General features: G+C 43.2%; 1 protein-coding gene across 1 annotated transcript in view; it reads left to right on the top strand.

The window, feature by feature from the left end:
• DNAJB2 (DnaJ heat shock protein family (Hsp40) member B2) overlaps positions 1 to 19980 on the top strand; it is a 31631-nt gene that overhangs the window by 4322 nt on the left and 7329 nt on the right. The window contains exons 3-8 of the mRNA XM_070728646.1: positions 12491 to 12581; positions 13188 to 13297; positions 15178 to 15220; positions 16423 to 16433; positions 17705 to 17821; positions 19304 to 19387. Coding sequence (XP_070584747.1) covers positions 12517 to 12581; positions 13188 to 13297; positions 15178 to 15220; positions 16423 to 16433; positions 17705 to 17821; positions 19304 to 19387 — 430 coding nt within the window. The 5' untranslated portion in view covers positions 12491 to 12516. The remainder of the gene's footprint in view (positions 1 to 12490; positions 12582 to 13187; positions 13298 to 15177; positions 15221 to 16422; positions 16434 to 17704; positions 17822 to 19303; positions 19388 to 19980) is intronic.

Here is a 19980-nt window from a genome sequence, read left to right as displayed (position 1 = left end):
ACTTAGTGCAGAAGATCTTAGCCAACAGCAACCCCTGAGTGCTGGAGACTGGGTTATCTTGGGTGCTTCCCTGTTCTACCTTTGAATTGGAATGGGTCAGAACGAGATCTGGAATTCTCCATCTCTTTTTTCAGGTATAAAGTTTTTTTTATTTTTTTCTCCACCTTAAGATAAAACATACATGAATAAAAACACAGCATCAATACCTAACTATATGTATGTGTATGTTTGTATGCATGTATGTATGTATATATGTGTGTATATATGTTTCAAAGATTTCTGGTGACGTTTCGACGAGGTCCTGTTGGCGACGTTTCGACGTGTTCGCCCTGAAGGCCTGAAGGTGACAAGTGGGACCTCGTCAAAATGTCGCCAGGAATCTCTGAAACTTACACGGGAAGAAACCCGAATATGCCAAGACCTTCATACATACACACACACACACACACACACACACACACACACACAGAGATAGATAGATAGACACATACATACATACATACATACATACATACATACATACATACATACATACATACATGCATATGTATATAATTTTCTTATCTAGTAAAAATTTAACGGAGCATTTTAAGTTTCTATTTTCATTTAAACTATCAAGGCTTCATCACTCCAACAATTACACTAATTAACAAATAATAGTATAAATTTTATATTCAAAATAATATAAATCTTAGACTACTTTAGATTTGTGTTACATAGTTATCTTATACTACCACCATTTCTCTTTTCATCATCTGGGTACCTAACATCCAATTTCTAATTCTTTTCCATCACTTTCAAAATAATTATAATTATTTTAACTATTTTTGATTTCAATCCATTCATAAAATTTGCCCCCAATTTTATAGTATTTCGGAAGCTTCTTTATCTTTGATTCTCAAAGTAAGGATTCTCCCATCTCTTGAGAGCCAGGGCAAAATTGGGAAAGGTGGGTGATTTTTTTTGAAAAGGAACCCCTCAATAGTTGAGACAATTATGTGGAGTAGATGGTTGAAGTAAACAGAAGCAGCTCCCCGGATGGTGCTAAGGTAACCCCATGTTGTTGGGTGCCAAAGAGTAAACAATTGTGTGTCTGAATTGGGGCCAAATTGCAGGTAGAAAATCCAGGTGCTAACTTGTATGTGCTTCCAGAAGGATCAGGGAAGATTGTTAGAGGAGTTGAGGCCAAAAGGTAGTTTTAGAACCGGATGAGGGCCAAGCAGAATCATTCAAAAGTCTTCTGTTATATATATATACAGTATATCCTTTTGCAATACAGGTAGCCCTCGCCTTACAACACTTCGTTTAAGGACTGTTCAACATTCCAACAGTACTGAAAAGAGTGACCGACTGCTTTTCACATTTACGAAGTGTTGCTGGTCACATGATCAAAATTAAGATGCTTGGCAACTGATTCATATATGTGATGTTTGCGATGTCCCAAGGTCATGTGAGCCTCGGTGGTGCAGTGGTTAGAGTACAGTACTGCAGGCTACTTCTGCTGATCATCAGCTGCCAGCAGTTTGGCAGATGGAATCTCAGTGGACTCAAGGTTGACTCAGCCTTCCATCCTTCCAAGGTTGGTAAAATGAGGACCCAGATTGTTGGGGGCAATATGTTTACTCTCTGTAAACCACATAGAGGGGGCTGTAAAGCAGTATATAAGTCTAAATCTAAATGCTAACGCCAGTCGAGAAGCCAGATTCACTTAACAACTGTATTACTAACTCAGCAACTGCAGTGATTCACTTAACAGAAAGAAAGTTTGTAATGTGGGTTTCAAAATTCACTTAAGTGCCTCACTTATCAACAGACACTTTGGACTCAATTGTGGCATAAGCCGAGGACTGCCTGTATTAATTTTCACAGGTTTGTCGGAGCCATTTGTTCTGCAAATTAGGGCTGATCCGCACTTCCTCCTTGCGACAGCACAGGGCCAACCCACCTATTATTTAAGGAGGGCAAGACAGGTGATGTGGTCTCAGCCTTGCCCTTGGGGGAAACCTTTTCTCAGAAGTGGTGTTTCCTCCTGCTACTGAGGTGACCTCAACAATCAAGTCTGCCTGCTGGGCTTCCTACTATCCTACACAAATCCCTCCATTCCTGTTGCCATACCCCCATCCCACCCTTCCTTTCCTCTGCCTTCGACATCCATTGCCTGCTGGGCTGCCTGCTTTAAAAGACTGCTATACAGTGCCCCCCCCGCCATTCTCTGACCTGATGGAAATTCACAAGAGTTTTACCAAGTTTCCCTTTCTAGGGAAAGGAAGGACTGAAAAATTATGGTATTTGTTCTGTATAATGATACAGTATATGCACAGGTTTCAAGAACCTGAAGGCTTCAGGGTGGAAAAAACCCATCTTAAAAAAAAAGAGGAAGCATTACATTATCAGGGGACAGAGTTGTACATTTTTAAAAGAAAAGCAACAGCTTTTAGGCCTCCGCAACTGAAGATAACCATGTTATCTTCACCCTTGTATTAATCCCTTGTAAAGTAGATTTTGGCCCTATAAGAAATAATGTTTCTTATATGTACCCAGGCTATCATTAAGTGTTGTACCTTATGATTCTTGATGAACTTTTCTTTTGTGTACACTGAGAGCATATACACCAAGACAAATTGTGTATCCAATCATACTTGGCCAATAAAATTCTACTCTACTCTACCCTACCCTACCCTTCCCTTCCATTCCCTTCCATTGACCAGATCCAGATGGCATGAGAAGGGATATAGGGAAGGAGTTGGTTCAGATTTGGTTTCATTGATTCATTTGTGGAGTTGTATGAGAAATTTATTTATTTATTTATTTATTAAATTTGTATACCGCCCCTCTCCGTAGTTACTTACGAGTGTGATCTAATGTATTCAATGAAGCTCAGCTCTATAGATATTTATGGCTGATAAAGGCAATTGAATGCAGGTAGTCCTCGACTTACAACCACAGTTGAGCCCAAAATTTCTCTTGCAGAACAAAACAGTTAATTGGCATGGCTGACATTTCAAAATGTTCATTGCAGTTCTGAGGGTGGGGATTGGAATGTGCTTGCGTTGCCCTTTAAAGCCACCCCTGAGCCACAAACCGCTTTTCAGCTTCTGGGTGAGTTTTATGGGGAGAATGGAAACCAGTGGCATCCCAGAGGAAAACTGTTCTCATTCCCAAGTTTGGGACTCCTGCCCTCTTGTATCTGAACATCTTATTTCACATGCGACATGTCATTTGCTATTGAGGTGTTCTGTTTGTTTCTTCTTATAACGGAAGTGAAAGAAACATCGATGCAGAAATAAACATGTCAGATAACACAAGTTTCATTTTTGCAAACAGTTGAGCTATTTTCTTTTTTAAATAAAGCTTCCTGTGAAAATAGCTAAATATTGCTGGCTGATTTAATGGCTTTGGAACTGATCCATAGGCCTGTGTCGTCTTCTCCATATCTGGTCATCAACATTAGGCTTGTTAGCCTACAGCTTTTGTCACCCGTGAGATTTATGAGAGTTGTGACACACACATCTGGTAGCTGTGGGCTGGCTAGCCAAAAAGGAAAGAGTGCCATCCCTTGGACAACAGATTTGCTAATGCTGAATTGCTAACTTAAAATGGATGCCTTGCAATCCATTCTAGTGAAAATTATAATTGCAGAATTTCGTTTAGGTACATTAAGTATTGGGGATGTAAATACTTCTTAATATTTAAGGACCGGTTTGGTAGAGGAAGAGATGATGCCTATTATATCCTGTTAGAATAAAGTTGAGAGAAGTGTAAGAGTTTGGTCTTTGACTTATTTGAAATTCTAATCTAAAACACTTCATTTTATAAAGTATCTTTACTAGTATCTCACATTTTTAGTTCAGAATAAGCTGTTTAGTTTAGAACAATCCTGGAAACAGACGGAAATATTTTTTCCTCACATAGTGGGCAACTATAAAATTCACTATAATTTTAAAAATTCCTTTTATATTAAAAGTTAGAATAAGCTTGAAAAGTAGGTTTTATCTCACAGTTTGCGCTAATTTTATCAAAATTAAAAACAATTCTAGTGCACAGTAATTAAAATAAACAATAACAGTAAAATAATCTGAGTGAGATGGGTAGTTAGAAAATACAAAATATTAAAAAATAAAAGGAGTGTAATTAAAATGCTTCTGCTATAAATCAATATATCAATTGATTAAGATTGCTGAAAGAATACAGTAATCCTCACTTATGGACTGCCTCATTTAGTGACCATTCAAATTTTTGATACTATAAAAGATAGCTTTGTGACTGCTTTTCACATTTATAACCATCACACTATCCTGTGGTAACGTGATTGCCATTTAGATGCTTCCCAAATGAAGATAAGCACAGTTAATACAAAACGTGGAAGTAAAATCGTAAGATGTGGTCACAACTTATTTCACCTAATGATCCTGATAACGCCTAATGACTTGAATGGGTTGAGAGCCTGTTGCGGTCAAGTGATTTTCCATTTAGTGACCATGCTTAACAATGGAGTTGCCGGTCCTAATTTTGGTCGCTAAGCAAGGAGTACATAGAAACATAGAAGATTGATGGCAGAAAAAGACCTCATGGTCCGTCCAGTCTGCCCTTATACTATTTCCTGTATTTTATGGAATCAACTCCCCCCCCGGACATTAGAACTGCCCCCACTCTCCTTGCCTTTCGCAAGCTCCTAAAAACCCACCTATGTCGCCAGGCTTGGGAAAGTTGATATGCCCATTAGCTAATACGAGTTATGTATGGTTTTGTTTGGGTTGTGTGATGAACTTTTTTATGATAAGGGTTTTTTAATCAGTTTTTAATATTGGATTTGTATATTGTGTATTGTGTTGTGAGCCTCCCCGAGTCTTCAGAGAGGGGAGGCATACAAATCTAATAAATTATTATTATTATTATTATGTCAATACAACACAGCAAACGAGATCACTATGCTGGATTTTGTATTTCATCACCAGTCGGGTGATGTAGCGGCAAATTATGTTTGCTGATCCCAGTAAAGCGGCCTTTTGCGATTGACAGGTGGAGATTTTGTCAATTCCGATGGTTTTCAAATGTCCGCTGAAATCCTTTGGCACTGCGCCCAGCGTGCCAAGTACCACTGCCCACTGGGACCACTTTCACTGGCTTATGCCAGAGTCATTGCAGCTGGATTTTTAGATCTTTGTATTTCACTAATTTCTCTAGCTGCTTCTCCTCAATTCTGCTGTCTCCTGGGATTGCGATGTCGATGATCCATGCTTTCTTTTTCTCCACAATCAGGATGTCTGGTCTGTTATGCTTCAGAATTAGGTCAGTCTGAAGTCGGAAGTCCCACAGTAGTTTTGCTTGCTCATTTTCGACCACTTTTTCGGGCTTATAAAAAAAAAATGTGGGCGAAAATGAACAAGCAAAACTACTGTGGGAACTTTTTTATGATAAGGGGTTTTTATCTGTTTTTAATATTGGATTTGTATATTGTGTATTGTTTAGGGTGACCCGCTCCCTTCTTAATCAGGGGGGAGTTGGGGAGCCCTTGCAGAGTAGTGCCGAGGACTTTAACACGTTTTTCGCTGATAAAGTCGCTCGGATTCGAGCCGACCTCGACTCCAATTGTAAAACAGAGTCGACTGACAACGAGTCAGTCGAGGTGACTGGGGCACGTACTTGTCCACCTGTCTGGGGAGAGTTTGATCTGGTGACACCTGATGAAGTGGACAAGGCCATTGGAGCTGTGAGTTCCGCCACCTGCTTACTGGATCCGTGTCCCTCCTGGTTGGTTTCGGCCAGCAGGGAGGTGACACGGAGCTGGGCCCAGGAGATTACCAACGCTTCCTTGGGGAGGGGAGTTTTTCCATCACTCTATAAAGAAGCGCTTGTGCGCCCCCTCCTCAAGAAGCCCTCCCTGGACCCAGCTGTGCTTAACAACTATCGTCCAGTCTCCAACCTTCCCTTTATGGGGAAGGTTGTTGAGAAGGTGGCGGCACTCCAGCTCCAGCGGTCCTTGGAAGAAGCCGATTATCTAGGTCCCCAGCAGTCGGGTTTCAGGCCCGGTTACAGCACGGAAACCGCTTTGGTCGCGTTGATGGATGATCTCTGGCGGGCCCGGGACAGGGGTTTATCCTCTGTCCTGGTGCTCCTTGACCTCTCAGCGGCTTTCGATACCATCGACCATGGTATCCTTCTGCGCCGGCTGAAGGGGTTGGGGGTGGGAGGCACTGTCCTTCAGTGGTTCTCCTCCTACCTCTCTGGCCGGTCGCAGTCGGTGTTGGTGGGGGGTCAGAGGTCGATTCCTAGGTTTCTCCCTTGTGGGGTGCCTCAGGGGTCGGTCCTCTCCCCCCTGCTATTTAATATCTACATGAAACCGCTGGGCGAGATCATCCAAGGACATGGGGTGAGGTATCATCAATATGCGGATGATACCCAGCTTTACATCTCCACCCCATGCCCAGTCAACGAAGCGGTGGAAGTGATGTGCCGGTGCCTGGACGCTGTTGGGGCCTGGATGGGTGTCAACAGACTCAAGCTCAACCCGGATAAGACGGAGTGGCTGTGGGTTTTGCCTCCCAAGGACAATCCCATCTGTCCGTCCATTACCCTGGGGGGGGGAGTTATTGACCCCCTCAGAGAGGGTCCGCAACTTGGGCGTCCTCCTTGATCCACAGCTCACATTAGAACAACATCTCTCAGCTGTGGCGAGGGGGGCGTTTGCCCAGGTTCGCCTGGTGCACCAGTTGCGGCCCTATTTGGACCGGGACTCACTACTCACAGTCACTCATGCCCTCATCACCTCGAGGTTCGACTACTGTAATGCTCTCTACATGGGGCTACCTTTGAAAAGTGTTCGGAAACTTCAGATCGTGCAAAATGCAGCTGCGAGAGCAATCATGGGCTTACCTAGGTATGCCCATGTTTCACCATCACTCCGCAGTCTGCATTGGCTGCCGATCAGTTTCTAGTCACAATTCAAAGTGTTGGTTATGACCTTTAAAGCCCTTCATGGCATTGGACCAGAATATCTCCGAGACCGCCTCCTGCCGCACGAATCCCAGCGACCGATTAGGTCCCACAGAGTGGGCCTACTTCGGGTCCCGTCAACTAAACAATGTCGGTTGGCGGGCCCCAGGGGAAGAGCCTTCTCTGTGGCGGCACCGGCCCTCTGGAACCAACTCCCCCCGGAGATTAGAACTGCCCCTACTCTTCCTGCCTTCCGTAAACTCCTTAAAACCCACCTCTGCCGTCAGGCATGGGGGAACTGAAACATCTCCCCCGGGCACGTTTAACTTATGCATGGTGTGTCTGCGTGTGTGTCTGTTAGTATCTGGTTTTTTAAAAAATATTTAAATATCTTAAATCTGTCTGATTACTATGATTTGTTTTACATGCTGTGAGCCGCCCCGAGTCTTCGGAGAGGGGCGGCATACAAATCCAAGTAATAAATAAATAAATAAATAAATAAATAAATTGTGATGTGAGCCTCCCTGAGTCTTCGGAGAGGGGAGGCATACAAATCTAATAAATTATTATTATTATTATTATTATTATTATTATTATTATTATTATTATTAATTTATCTTAGGATGGATATTTGTTTATCCCAGGCATGTTTAAATTCAGTTACTGTGGATTTACCAACCATGTCTGCTGAAAGTTTGTTCCAAGCATCTACTACTCTTCAGTATCTGTAGAAAGATCTGAACTCGAAAGGCCAACATAATTCACTGGTTGCAGGGTTTCTTGAGAGGATTGGAATTGACAAGAGGGCAGATAGAACATTGCAATACAAGCCCCACCCTGTTTGTTTGTTTGTTTGTTTGTTTGTTTGTTTCCATTTGCATGCCGCCCAACTCCCTAAGCACTCTGGGCGGCTCACAACCAAAAAGAACAAAACATAAACTATTAATATAGGCAAATTTTGAAGGCAGATACAATGAACATGAAAAGGGGAATGGGAAAACTTGCATTGTAATACCCTGTTCTCCATTTCCCAACAGTGTGGATTGTTCTGGCCCTAACCTGTGAATACCTTTCTCAGTCAGATAAAACTTCACGCAAATGGGTAAATCATACAGATTATGTCTATTGCCTGGCATCTTCATATCAAGACTGAGATAAAATTCCTCAGGGTGCCTGTCAATAAGAACACACACACGTGGCCACATGTCATGGACTACATTACCCAGAGTGCAATCTCCGACTACATTCCACCTAGTGCAATCTTTTAAAGAAACAGCTCTTAAACCTGTGATGGCAAACCTATGGCATGTGTGCCACAAATGCCATGTGGAGTTATATTGGAGGGCACGCTTGCCCTATGGCAGCTGTTTTTTGGCCTTGGGAAAGGCCGTTTCGCCCTCCGGATGCTTTGGGGAAGCTTCCCTGAAGCCCCGGAGTTCAAAAAACCCACCCATCTGAGAAACCAGAAACTCGAAAAACACACTTCCATTTTGCCCTTTGTGCTGATTTTTTGCTCTCTGGAGGGTTCAGGAAAACTACTTGCAGCCCCGGAGTTTAAAAAACAGCATAATGGGCAAACCGGAAGTGCATTTTCTCAACTTCCGGTTTGCCTGTTTGGCCTGTTTCTTTACGTCCTAGGCTTCAGTGATGCCTGTGTGCATGCATGGAGATGGGGAAGGAAATTGTGCACATGCACAGGGGCAGCTTGTGTGTGTGTGAGGTGTGCATGCATTTGAGGGGAGGGAAAGAGTATGGGCACCTGCACTCATGTTAGCGCACCCTTTTGGCATGTGAACCAAAAAAGGTTCGCCATCATTGTCTTAAACCAAGCTAAATATCCCTCTATTCTACCAGTTCAATAGAACCATGTATCCCAGTACAGTGGTACCTCGGTATTCGACCATAATCCGTTCCAAAAGTGTGGTCGAGAACCGATTTGGTCGAGTACCGAATTAATTTATCCCATAGGAAATAATGGAAATGGGTTTAATTGGTTTCCAGCCCCTATTTCCTTTATTTCCTATGGGATAAAGATCTGAGGAAGGGTGGGGGCAGCTGCAGTACTGGCAGTTTCGGGGGCTCCTTCTTCCCTTTAAGCAGCTACACCAACTTTCTCCTTCTCGGCGAGGGCGGCTTTCCTTCAAGCAGCAGCAGCGCCGGGAACGTCAGCAGCTTCCCTTTCTCGTGTGACGTTCCCGGCGCTGCTGCTGCTTGAAGGAAAGCCGCCCTCACTGAGAAGGAGAAAGTTGGTGTATCTGCTTAAAGGGAAGTAGGAGCCCCCGAAACTGCCGGTATTGCAGCTGCCCCCACCCTTCCTATACCTTTCCGCTCCAAGCTGTAGGCAGTTTCGGGGGCTCCTTCTTCCCTTTAAGCAACTACACCAACTTTCTCCTTCTCAGCGAGGGCGGCTTTCCTTCAAGCAGCAGCAGCGCTGGGAACGTCACATGAGAAAGGGAAGCTGATGACATTCCCGGCGCTGCTGCTGCTCGAAGGAAAGCCACCCTCGCCGAGAAGGAGAAAGTTGTTGTAGCTGCTTAAAGGGAAGAAGGAGCCCCCGAAACTGCCTACAGCTTGGAGCGGAAAGGTGTAGGAAGGGTGGAGGCAGCTGCAATACCGGCAGTTTCGGGGGCTCCTTCTTCCCTTTAAGCAGATACACCAACTTTCTCCTTCTCAGCGAGGGCGGCTTTCCTTCGAGCAGCAGCAGTGCCGGGAACGTCACATGAGAAAGGGAAGCTGATGACGTTCCCGGCGCTGCTGAGTGCCCTCCACAAAAGGCTGGGAAACACAACTTTTTAGGAGTCGCGCATTCTGGGTCCCCCCCACGAGGGAGGGGGGGAGCGAGGGACGGACGTTTTGTTTCCTTCTGACTGACCAGCTACGAAGGAAAACATTCTACTCCCTCCCTCCTGAAACCCGCCGGCCCAACTGGGACCAAGTTATCTTGCCAAGCGGGCGGCGAGGGAACCCTGTCGTGTTGGGGATCCTGGAAGTGGACTTGGCGGAGGCTCCGCACGCCGGGGACGGCGCCCCAGAGACGGTTGGTGGTGCCCCTCAGCAGGCGGACGCTCTTGCCCGTGAAGGTGGTGAGGTACTCCATGAGGAGCTGCCGGGATTACATTTCGGATAATGAACAAAATTTTCTCTGGCTGTTCGGTATCTGGAGTTTTGTTCAGATACCGAAGCAAATTTTTGCCGAAAATTTTGTTCGATATCCGAAATGTACGAGAAAGGAAGCGTTCGAGTACCGAGGTACCACTGTATTGCCATTGCTCAGAGAGAAGGCATTCCAATATGGAGGAGGATGGAGTTGGGTGAGAATCCCATGGAAAAGGCCTCCTTCCAAGCAGCCACTCTCTACAATGCCTAATATGAAAGTACAGTGGTACCTCTACTTAAGAACTTAATTCAGAGGAGAGTGAATCCAAAGGAAGAAGGTGAGGTGAGTGCCCCATTTTGCCTTTCCACGCCCAGATGCTCCAAGAGGCAACCTCGGTCGAGTGTATGGGAGGCAGCGCGAGGGAGTCACCACAGCGAAGTGGTTTATTCCCTCTCCAAGCGCCCAGAGAAAGGAAAACGCTCCGTTCGCTCTGGACTGCCAAAGCCTCCTTAAGCATCACTAAAAGGGTCCTCTGGCAGCCCAGATGGCCAGGATTAAAGGGGGAATGGCAGGAAACTGTCCCTGCCTTTGTGCCGCTCTCAAATTTCCTGGAAATTTTTTCCGGGCTCAGGTTCTTAAGTAGAAAATGGTTCTTAAGTAGAGGCAAAAAAATCTTGTGCACTCAGTTCTTATCTAGAAAAGGTCTTAAGTAGAGGCGTTCTTAAGTAGACGTACCACTGTAGCTGGTGCAGGGCTTCCAAATATGATTTCAAGTAAGATACATTTGGGGGGAAAGCTCACTAGTTTCACTTTGTCTCAGGCCATGGAGAACTTTATAAAACTGAATTCGGATCGGATGCAAATTAGCCAGTCAGTGGGGGGAAAAAACAGGCTGAAACGAAACCGGATGTCCAAAGCATACTTTTACTGGAAAGAAAGATAAAGGTTTTATAAAGCCTTCACAATTCCTACCTAGACTTGAATTTTACTGTAAACCTGTAAGGAGAGCTCAAGTAAGCAATTCATGCAAGGAAATCTAAGACTGTTTTTAAGCTAGAAAGGTACAGCAAGGAAGAGAAGGGGGGGAAATTCAGGACTCTTAGCTGGATATAGGATGCATTTAACAGTTTTCATTTTTGCCAAAGAACGAGTTTCAAATATTCCCACCAGCCTTAGCCACAGTTTTCGTATTTGAATGTGTAAGCAAATCCAGATAAATAATACATATGCTTTCATGTTCCCAGAGAGATGTTGTCTTTGTTTCTGGTAGAGGCTTATATCACCTTCCATTGCTTTTGCGATTCGTTTAAGCAATCAATTTCTTCAGGCAGACTAAACTGTATCGGTGTATGTGGTGGGTGTACATAAAATGGGAACAAGAGCACAGGAGAGAAGTCTACCTTGTGCCCTTATTCCCACTGATGGTATGGTACACACATGACATCATTGATATATACATACTACCCAGTTATTTTTTAACTTTAAAGCTCTGAGGTAAATTGAGTTTCAGGAGAAGGGCGGCCTAGAAATCAATCAATCAATCAATCAATCAATCAATCAAACAAACAAACAAAGCATTCAGAGAAATAACTGCAGTGCCAGAATGGGTATAATTCCATATGCTGCTTCTTAGGTTATTCCAGTGTTTCTCAAATAGTGGGGCAGGCCCCCTGGGGGGCCATGGATTGATGCCGGGGGGGGGAGTTGCTTGACCCTGGGGAACGTACATTTTTTGCCACAGGGAATACGTTTTTTTGCACACAACATTACACAACCCAGAGTAGGAGATATGACATATATATAACATGGAAAAATATTTAACAGGGATGAAAAAAAATGAGAGAGATGGAGATAATGTGACAAACGTAAGTCTCCTGAAAGCTAAGATGAGGAAATATGATGAAGCGTATGTAGCGCTTGGCTTCACTTTGACTATGGTGGGAGACGAGGAAAGACCGGTATGTTTACTGTGCCTAAAAATGTTGGCTGTGGACAGCACAAAGCCAAATAAATTAAGGCGTTACATTACATCCCAATCATGCTGATAAGCCACTTGAGTTTTTTCAGCCGAATATTGCAAACAATCATCCCAGCGGAGAGTTGGTGAGGGGGGGGGGACATGCAAAATGTTTACTTCTTCCTAGGGTGAGCGTGACAGAAAATAATTGAGAAACTCTGGTTTATTCACAGAATTCCCTCTTGCAATGCTTCCTGGTCTTTGGAGGGAAAATTGTCAATCAGTCTGTATGAAGTGCAGAATAATTGGGTGACACTGCGTTAGACAGGGATAATATTGTTTTGGGTATTGTTTGGGTTCATTGACTTGGTATGTTTCTGAAAAACTCTGATACAATAACTCAGTATCCTTGGCTTGTTGCAAACTATGAAAATTATTATCTGGGTTACCCTACTGCAAACTGTTAAGAAGTGCCTTGTATTCTCCTCTATCTCCGAATCTAGTTCCCTGCACAACCTAAGTGGACACAATGGTGGATTACTACGAAGCGCTGGGGGTGCCCCGCAATGCCTCTCCAGATGACATAAAAAAGGCGTGAGTTGCATTCTTTCTATTTCTACCTAAGACCTCCTGCAGGAGTGCCAAGATAACACTTTTCACAATCTTGTGCCTAGTGTGTTCTAGCATAGCCTGGAGCCTCATGGGATGGGATCCTGTGCAGGTATATACAGTGTTCCCTCGATTTTCGCGTGTTCGAACTTCGCGAATAGCCTATACCACGGTTTTTAAAAAAATATTAATTAAAAAATATTTTGCAGGTTTTTTTCTATACCATGTTTTTTCCCGCCCAATGATGTCATACATCATCGCCAAACTAATATTTTTTGCAAATAAATAACAAAAAAAATAATCATTGTTAATAAATAATTATGTTTATAAATATCAGGATCACTAAGTGTCTTATTCAATGGTGAGTACCAGTAATAATGGTGAGTAAATGGTTGTTAAGGGAATGGGAAATGGTAATTTAGGGGTTTAAAGTGTTAAGGGATGGTTTGTGATACTGTTCATAGCCAAAAATGGTGTATTTACTTCCGCATCTCTACTTCGCGGAAATTCGACTTTCACGGGCGGTCTCAGAATGCATCCCCTGCGAAACTCGAGGGAACACTGTACTACCCTTTGTGTTGTTATCCACAGGTACAGAAAGAAAGCCCTGCAATGGCACCCAGATAAAAATCCAGATAACAAGGAAAATGCTGAGCAGAAGTTTAAGGAGATAGCAGAGGCCTACGAGGTTTTGTCTGACAGTAAGCAAATGCTTTTGGCTTTTTACCCTTCATCCCTCAGACATTTTGATTGCTTTGGTCTCTATCCAAGATACTGGCCAAATAGGTGGGACTATTTACTTACTTATTTTTATGCTGCCTTTATAATTTACATAAATAACTCAAGAGGAGCCAACATATCTATTTTTCCTCCTACTTTCCCCACAACAACTGCCAGGCCCCTGTGAGTTGGGCTGACAGAAAATTATCTACCGTATTTTTCGGAGTATAAGATTCACCCCCCCCCCCCCAAAAGAGGATGAAAATGTCAATTTTTAAAATCTAGGTGTGTCTTATACTCCGAAAAATACCTGATTTCTAGGCTACTGCCTTAACTATCAGGCCAAACTGGCTCTAATTTCTGAAGCATAATGCAACATTAACATTTCTTAATGTTAATTTTATCATTGAAAAGCAGGTTAGAAGAGAATAGCATGTTCCCATATCCAGTTTGGGGACTTGAATGAAAGAAGCAGATGTGTTAAAATTTTGAAGTAGAAAAATTCCCCATGACCCAATTCACAGATCTACGTAAGTCAAGTTTATTTAAACAGCACTGGGAACAAACCACATGATTCTGCTCCCAGAAGGAGAGTGCAAGCAACTTTAAATAATTGTATAATAAATGTTGATCAGTAATTATGTCAAATGCCAATCAAAACATGGTTTATATTTTCTGCTTATAGGGGGTAAGCAGAATAACAAAGTGGAGGTTGGCACTAGTGCTTGTGTTTATCTTCTAGTTCCTGTTTAAAAATTCAAGTGCTGATTTAAGATATTGTATATTGTTTTATCACTGCTGTGAGCTGCCCCGACTCTGCGGAGAGGGGCAGCATACAAATCTAATAAATAATAATAATAATAATAATAATAATAATAATAATAATAATAATAACTTACGAGCCAGCATCTGCAAAGCCTGAGGCCATTAAAGAGGCTTATTCTTGTTCAGGGACCTTAGTAGTTTGGAGATCTTGGTCCAGGTACTTATTTTGCTCTCTTCAATGTTAAGTATACTCATATTCTAGAAGACCTTTGACTTTGGGGCAAGTTGTTTAAACAATTTTTAAATTTGTTTAAAAATTTACACAAGTTTTAAATGGAGTTCTTTTAAGAATAAAACTCCATTTGACCAATTTCTCTCAGTTTCATATCTCAGCTGTACTATGGTTGTAACTTGGGCTGCCTTCTTCCAGGGTGAAATGATGTAAACATTAAGGCACCAGCAGTTCTCTGAACACTTTGTGAAAAGACCATTATTACTGAAGACAACTTGGCTTTTTAACTACAGGTAGTCCTCAAGTTACGACCACAATTGAGCCCCCAAATTTATGTTGTGAAGTGAAAAATTTGTTAAGTTTGTTTTGTCCCATTTTATGACTTTTTTTTGCTACGTTCGTTAAGTAAATCACTGCAGTTGTTAAATTAGTAACACGGTTGTTAAGTGAATCTGGTTTCCCCCTGACTTTGCTTGTCAGAGGGTGGCAAATATTCCCATGACTTTGGAACACACTCACAACCGTCATAAATGTGAGTCAGTTGTCAACCATCTGAATGTAAATCACGTGACCATGGGAATGGTGCAGTGATCATGAGTGTGAAAAATGGTCATAAGTCACTTGTTTCAGTGCCCATTGTAACTTCGAACAGTCACTAAATGATTGTTGTAAGTTGAGGACTACCTGTATGTCTTGAATAGATATATGGGCTTTAGCAAGAGCTCAGACTAATTTAATGTCAGTAATATTTCTTGTGTTGAAATTGATGTCTTCGACATCATGTTAAAAGAAGAAATGTTTGTTGCAGACTCACACACATTTCTAAAGGGGTAATTTATTCATTCAAGTGGTTTCTTCTTTCAGAGAGCAAGCGCGAAGTCTATGACCGATATGGCAAAGAAGGCTCGTTGGTGCAGGTGAGGACTGGGGTTTTCTTGAACTAAGGTGAAGGTAAACTGGGTACTTCAAACTGGATGATTAAAAGAAACATAATAATCTGTACTGCCAAGAAGGGTGATGGGATGAGAGTTCAACAAATGTTGAAGAAAGGAAAATATTAGCCTCTACCACAGCGGTGGGATTCAGTTTTTTTACTACCCGTTCTGTGGGCGTGGCTTGGTGAGTGTAGCGGAGCTTGGTGGGAGTGGCAGGGAACGATGCAGTAAAATCTCCATTCCTTCCCCATTCCAGGGGTAGGTTACTGCAAATCCCCATTTCCTCCCGATCAGATAGGATTTGAGAGGCAGAGAATAGATGGGGATGGGATCGTCAGTCAGAGGTGGAATTTACCGATTCTCTGAACTACTCTAAATTTCCCACTAATGGTTCTCTAGAACTAATCAGAACCTACTGAAATCCACTTCTGCTCTACCAGTGTACAAAATATTTCAAGTCCAGGAGATTTGGAACAAATTTGAAATGGCTGTTTGAAGTTTATTGAAAGTGGCCTGGGATAGCTGTTTCCTCTAAACGTTTTTGTGTGTGTGTATGTGTGTGTGTGTATGTATGTGTGTGTGCACAGACACACACAGAGAGATAATAGGCATGGGACAAATAGTTATTCATGGGTAGATATGTGGAGACATCTGGGGAAGACCTCCAAAATAGTTGCCCTGGTGTAGGCGGATGCTCTAACACTTCAAGGAAGTGTGCTTTATGTATACAGAAACACCTTGCAAGAACATACCTTTCAAAAAAGGGGGGAAAAACCAGACCCAGGAAATTACAGACCAATCAGCCTAACATCAATACCTGGGAAGATACTGGAAAAGATAATATAAAAACAGATCTGCCAACATCTAGAAATGAGTAAAGCAATAACTAGCAGTCAGAGTAGGTTTGTTAAAAACAAATCATGTCAAACAAATCTTATTTCATTCTTCAACATAGTGGATAAATTAGTAGATTAATGAAATACAGTGGACATAATATACTTACACTTCAGCAGGGCATTCGACAAAGTAGACTACAACCTACTTCTTGATAAGATAGAAAAAAGTGGGATAGATACCGTGTTTCCCCGATAGTAAGGCAGTGTCTTACTATCTTTTTACCCCCAAAAGCCCCACTGTGTCTTACTTTGGGGGTATGTCTTATATACCCCCAAAGCACCGGGGCTGGCTCGTCTTCGGGCTTCGGCCCGGGCGAGGCTTCTTCTCCTCCGGGCGGGCGGGGCGGGGCCTGCCCGTTGGGCCCGGCCTCCATCCCTCCTGCGCCGCGGCGGGGCCGGTCCACGATGCGCGTCCTGGGGGCGCCCGGCTGGCCGGCTCCGGCTCCTCCCGCTGCTGCCCAACGCCGAGGATGCCCCCCGCCCAGCCCGGCTACGGCAGCAGGCAGGCAGCCCCAGGCGCGGCAGGGAGAGCAAAGCCGGCGGGGAGAGCGGCGGCAAAGCGGCGGGGTCCAGCCCTCTAGCCGGCGCCTCGCCAGCTATCCGCCGCTTCTTTCTTCTCCGGAGCCTGCCGCCGCCGCCGTGCTTCCTCCGCCGGCCGAGGAGTCCTTATCCGCGCCGTGTTTGGGAGACTCTCCTGGGCGCAAAGCTCCCTCGCCAGCGCCACGAACTGCTCCGATGCCTCCCTCGCTTTTAATACCGTGTTTCCCCGAAAGTAAGACATATGTCTTACTTTCGGGGTATGGCTTATATTAGCCAACCCCCCTGAAACCCCCCATATGTCTTACAATCGGGGGGGTCTTACTATCGGGGAAACACGGTAGCATCACCAGTAGATGGATTTGTAACTGACTGACAAACCATACTCAATGAGTAGCCCTTAATGGGTCTATGTCTACATGGAGAGAAGTAAGCAGTGGGGTACTACAAGGTTCTGTCTTATGTCCAGTACTCTTCAATATCTCTATTAACAATTTAGACGAGGGAATAGAAGGAGAACTTACCAAATTTGCAGATGATACTAATCTGAAAATGCCTTTCATAGTAGTTCTATACAGCAAGGTGGAGAACAATTTTCTAATTTGTGTATGAATTTGAGATTTGGGAAGAGAGCATGGGAGAGATCTTTGGCTATGGGACAAAGCCATGGGAACTTTTGTGCAAATCCAGCTTTGTAAAGTTTGACTAACTAAAAATCTCATTGTGCCTAGGAGGTTATTCTGATTTATTAGCTCTCCATTTTTTTGTAAATGGGTTTATCCAACATTAGACTTTTGCTTTGTTCTTGGCTTACCAGCTACAAGTCAGTGTTTTTATCAAATATTTGCCTGGTCCTGCAAAAATGGCTAGCTGTGGTACACTGTTAGCAAACTTAGGAACCATGGTGTAATATTCTTAATTTTCCAGTATTTCAGCATCTTCGCTTCCGTACACCTACAATATGTCATTTTCTTCCTTTGCTTTTTTAAGCAGACTCATTAATACTGTTTTCACTTTTTCTAGCTGGTTCTGCTGGTTCCAGGGCTCATCCAGGACCAGAATTCACTTTCACTTTCCGTAGCGCCCATGACGTCTTCCGAGAGTTTTTTGGAGGGCGAGATCCATTTGCTGACTTTTTTGGTAAGTGCCTATTTCTTTCAATGCAAAAAAGCCAATTCTGAAAGAAGATAAGGGTGCAGAATGCTACAAAGCCTCAAACGTCTGGACCAGCCATACTATTGTTTCAGGTGAATGGTGGAATAGCAATAGCAATAAGACTTATACAGTATACTGCTTCACAGAGCTTTACATCCCTCTCTAAGAGTTTTACAGAGTCAGCCTATTGGCCCCAACAATCTGGGTCCTCATTTTACCCACCTTGGAAGAAATGAAAGGCTGAGTCAACCTGGAGCTTGGTGAGAATTGAACTCTTGGCAGTGAGCTCAATTAGCCTGCAATACTCCTGATACCACCACAGCTCACCTAGAAAAGAAAAAGAACATGACCAAGATTAGACCAAAAGCATTGAGAATATTTTTTCTTTTTTTCCTCCTTGGAAACTCTAATTATTTACTGTGGATGAACCTTCTCACTCACCTTAACTCATAAGAACATAAGAAGAGCCAAATGACCAAAGCCCATCCAGTCCAGCATTCTGTGTCACACAGTGGCCCACCAATTGTCCATGGGGATCTTGAGCAGAAAAAGAAGGCAAAACCCTCCCTTTCCCTTGACCTCCAACAAATGGTACTCAAGGGAATCCTGCCTGCCGCAACCAACATAGAGGCGGCACTTGGACATCCGTTTCAACAACCACCGATACACTTGGCATCCATGAATCGGTCTAATCCTGCCTTGAAGCTATCTTTAAAAAAACATTTTTTTAGTGTAATTCTTTAAAAACATAACAAACAAAAATAGACAAACAAAACAAGAAAAGAAACAACACTGTTACAAATAACAATCAATGTATAATTTACATCATCATGAAAGGAGGGAAAATATAACTTCTGTTATTGAATACAGTATTTTTATATTCTGGCAAATACAACCGGTTAATCATTTTGGTTATCCATATTTTATCTATAGTAGATTGTTTTCTAGCTGCCTCATATGTACTCTAGCTCCATAAAGATCTTTGTTTCTATATATATGTTACACACATATCATGCAAAGTTTGTTATACCAAAAATCTAAACAAATTATCATTGTCATATTTTAATTTGAACTTTCTTTTCTTCTCTTTAACCCGTCGTAGAAAGAGTTCCAAATTTTATAATAAACGGAATCCTGCCTTGAAGCTATCAAGTCTGACAGCTGTCACGATCTCTTCTGGAAGTGAATTCCATAAACCAATGACCCTCTGGGTGAAGAAATATTTCCCTTTATTTGTCCTCGATTTTCTTACCTATGAGCTTTACGGAGTGTCCCATCGTCCTAGTATTGTATGATAGAGAAAAGAATTTTTCTCTATCCACCTTTTCTATCCCATGCACAAAAACTCCCATAAGCTGTTAATTCCAAGGAAACACAGGTTAGACCTGGATGCAGCTTGAGGAGGTTGCTCTGGTGGTGGAATATCTTGGGAGCTGAGGTTGTTTCCATCTCTTTGTTTCGTTCCAGATGATCCATTTGCAGACTTACGTGGACCTCTACCCCGGCATCCTGCGGCAGGGCCTTTCTTTTCCCCTTTCCCTGCCTCATCAGGTAAGAAAAGAACAGTTGGAACATAGCCAGTCCTCAATGCACAATCGCTTTAGGCCAGGGTAGGCAAAGTCGGCTCTTCTATGACTTGTGGACTTCAACTCCCAGGATTCCTGAGGCAATCATGCTAGCTCAGGAATTCTGGGAGTTGAAGTCCACGGGTCATAGAAGAGCCAAAACGGCCTACCCCTGACTTTAGGGCTCAAGATTTCCATTGCTAAATAAGTCAGATGTTAAAAACGAATGGCATCCAATTTTTGCCGTTGTGGTTTAAGTGAATCATGCCAACATTAAGCATACACGACTTCCCCCATTGACTTGGCTTGTTGGTGGTCACATGACCATGGAATGCTACAACTGTTGTAAATACATGCCAGTCACCAAGCACCCAAATTTTGATCATGTGACAGTGTGGATGGTGCATCAATCATAAGTGCGAGGAGCAGTCATAAGTCACAGTTTGAGTGCCATGGTAACATAGAATAGCCACTAAATGAATGCTTGTAAGCAGTATTGGGCTGCAGCCTGGACAGTCCGGTATGCCATCCCAGTAGGAAAAATGAGGATGCGCATGCATTTCCGTGTCCTCAACACGC

Source organism: Erythrolamprus reginae, chromosome 1, assembly GCF_031021105.1.
Source record: "Erythrolamprus reginae isolate rEryReg1 chromosome 1, rEryReg1.hap1, whole genome shotgun sequence".
NCBI lineage: Eukaryota > Metazoa > Chordata > Lepidosauria > Squamata > Dipsadidae > Erythrolamprus > Erythrolamprus reginae.
Note: the sequence above shows the minus strand (reverse complement) of the source record. Positions and strands in the feature narration are given on the sequence as shown.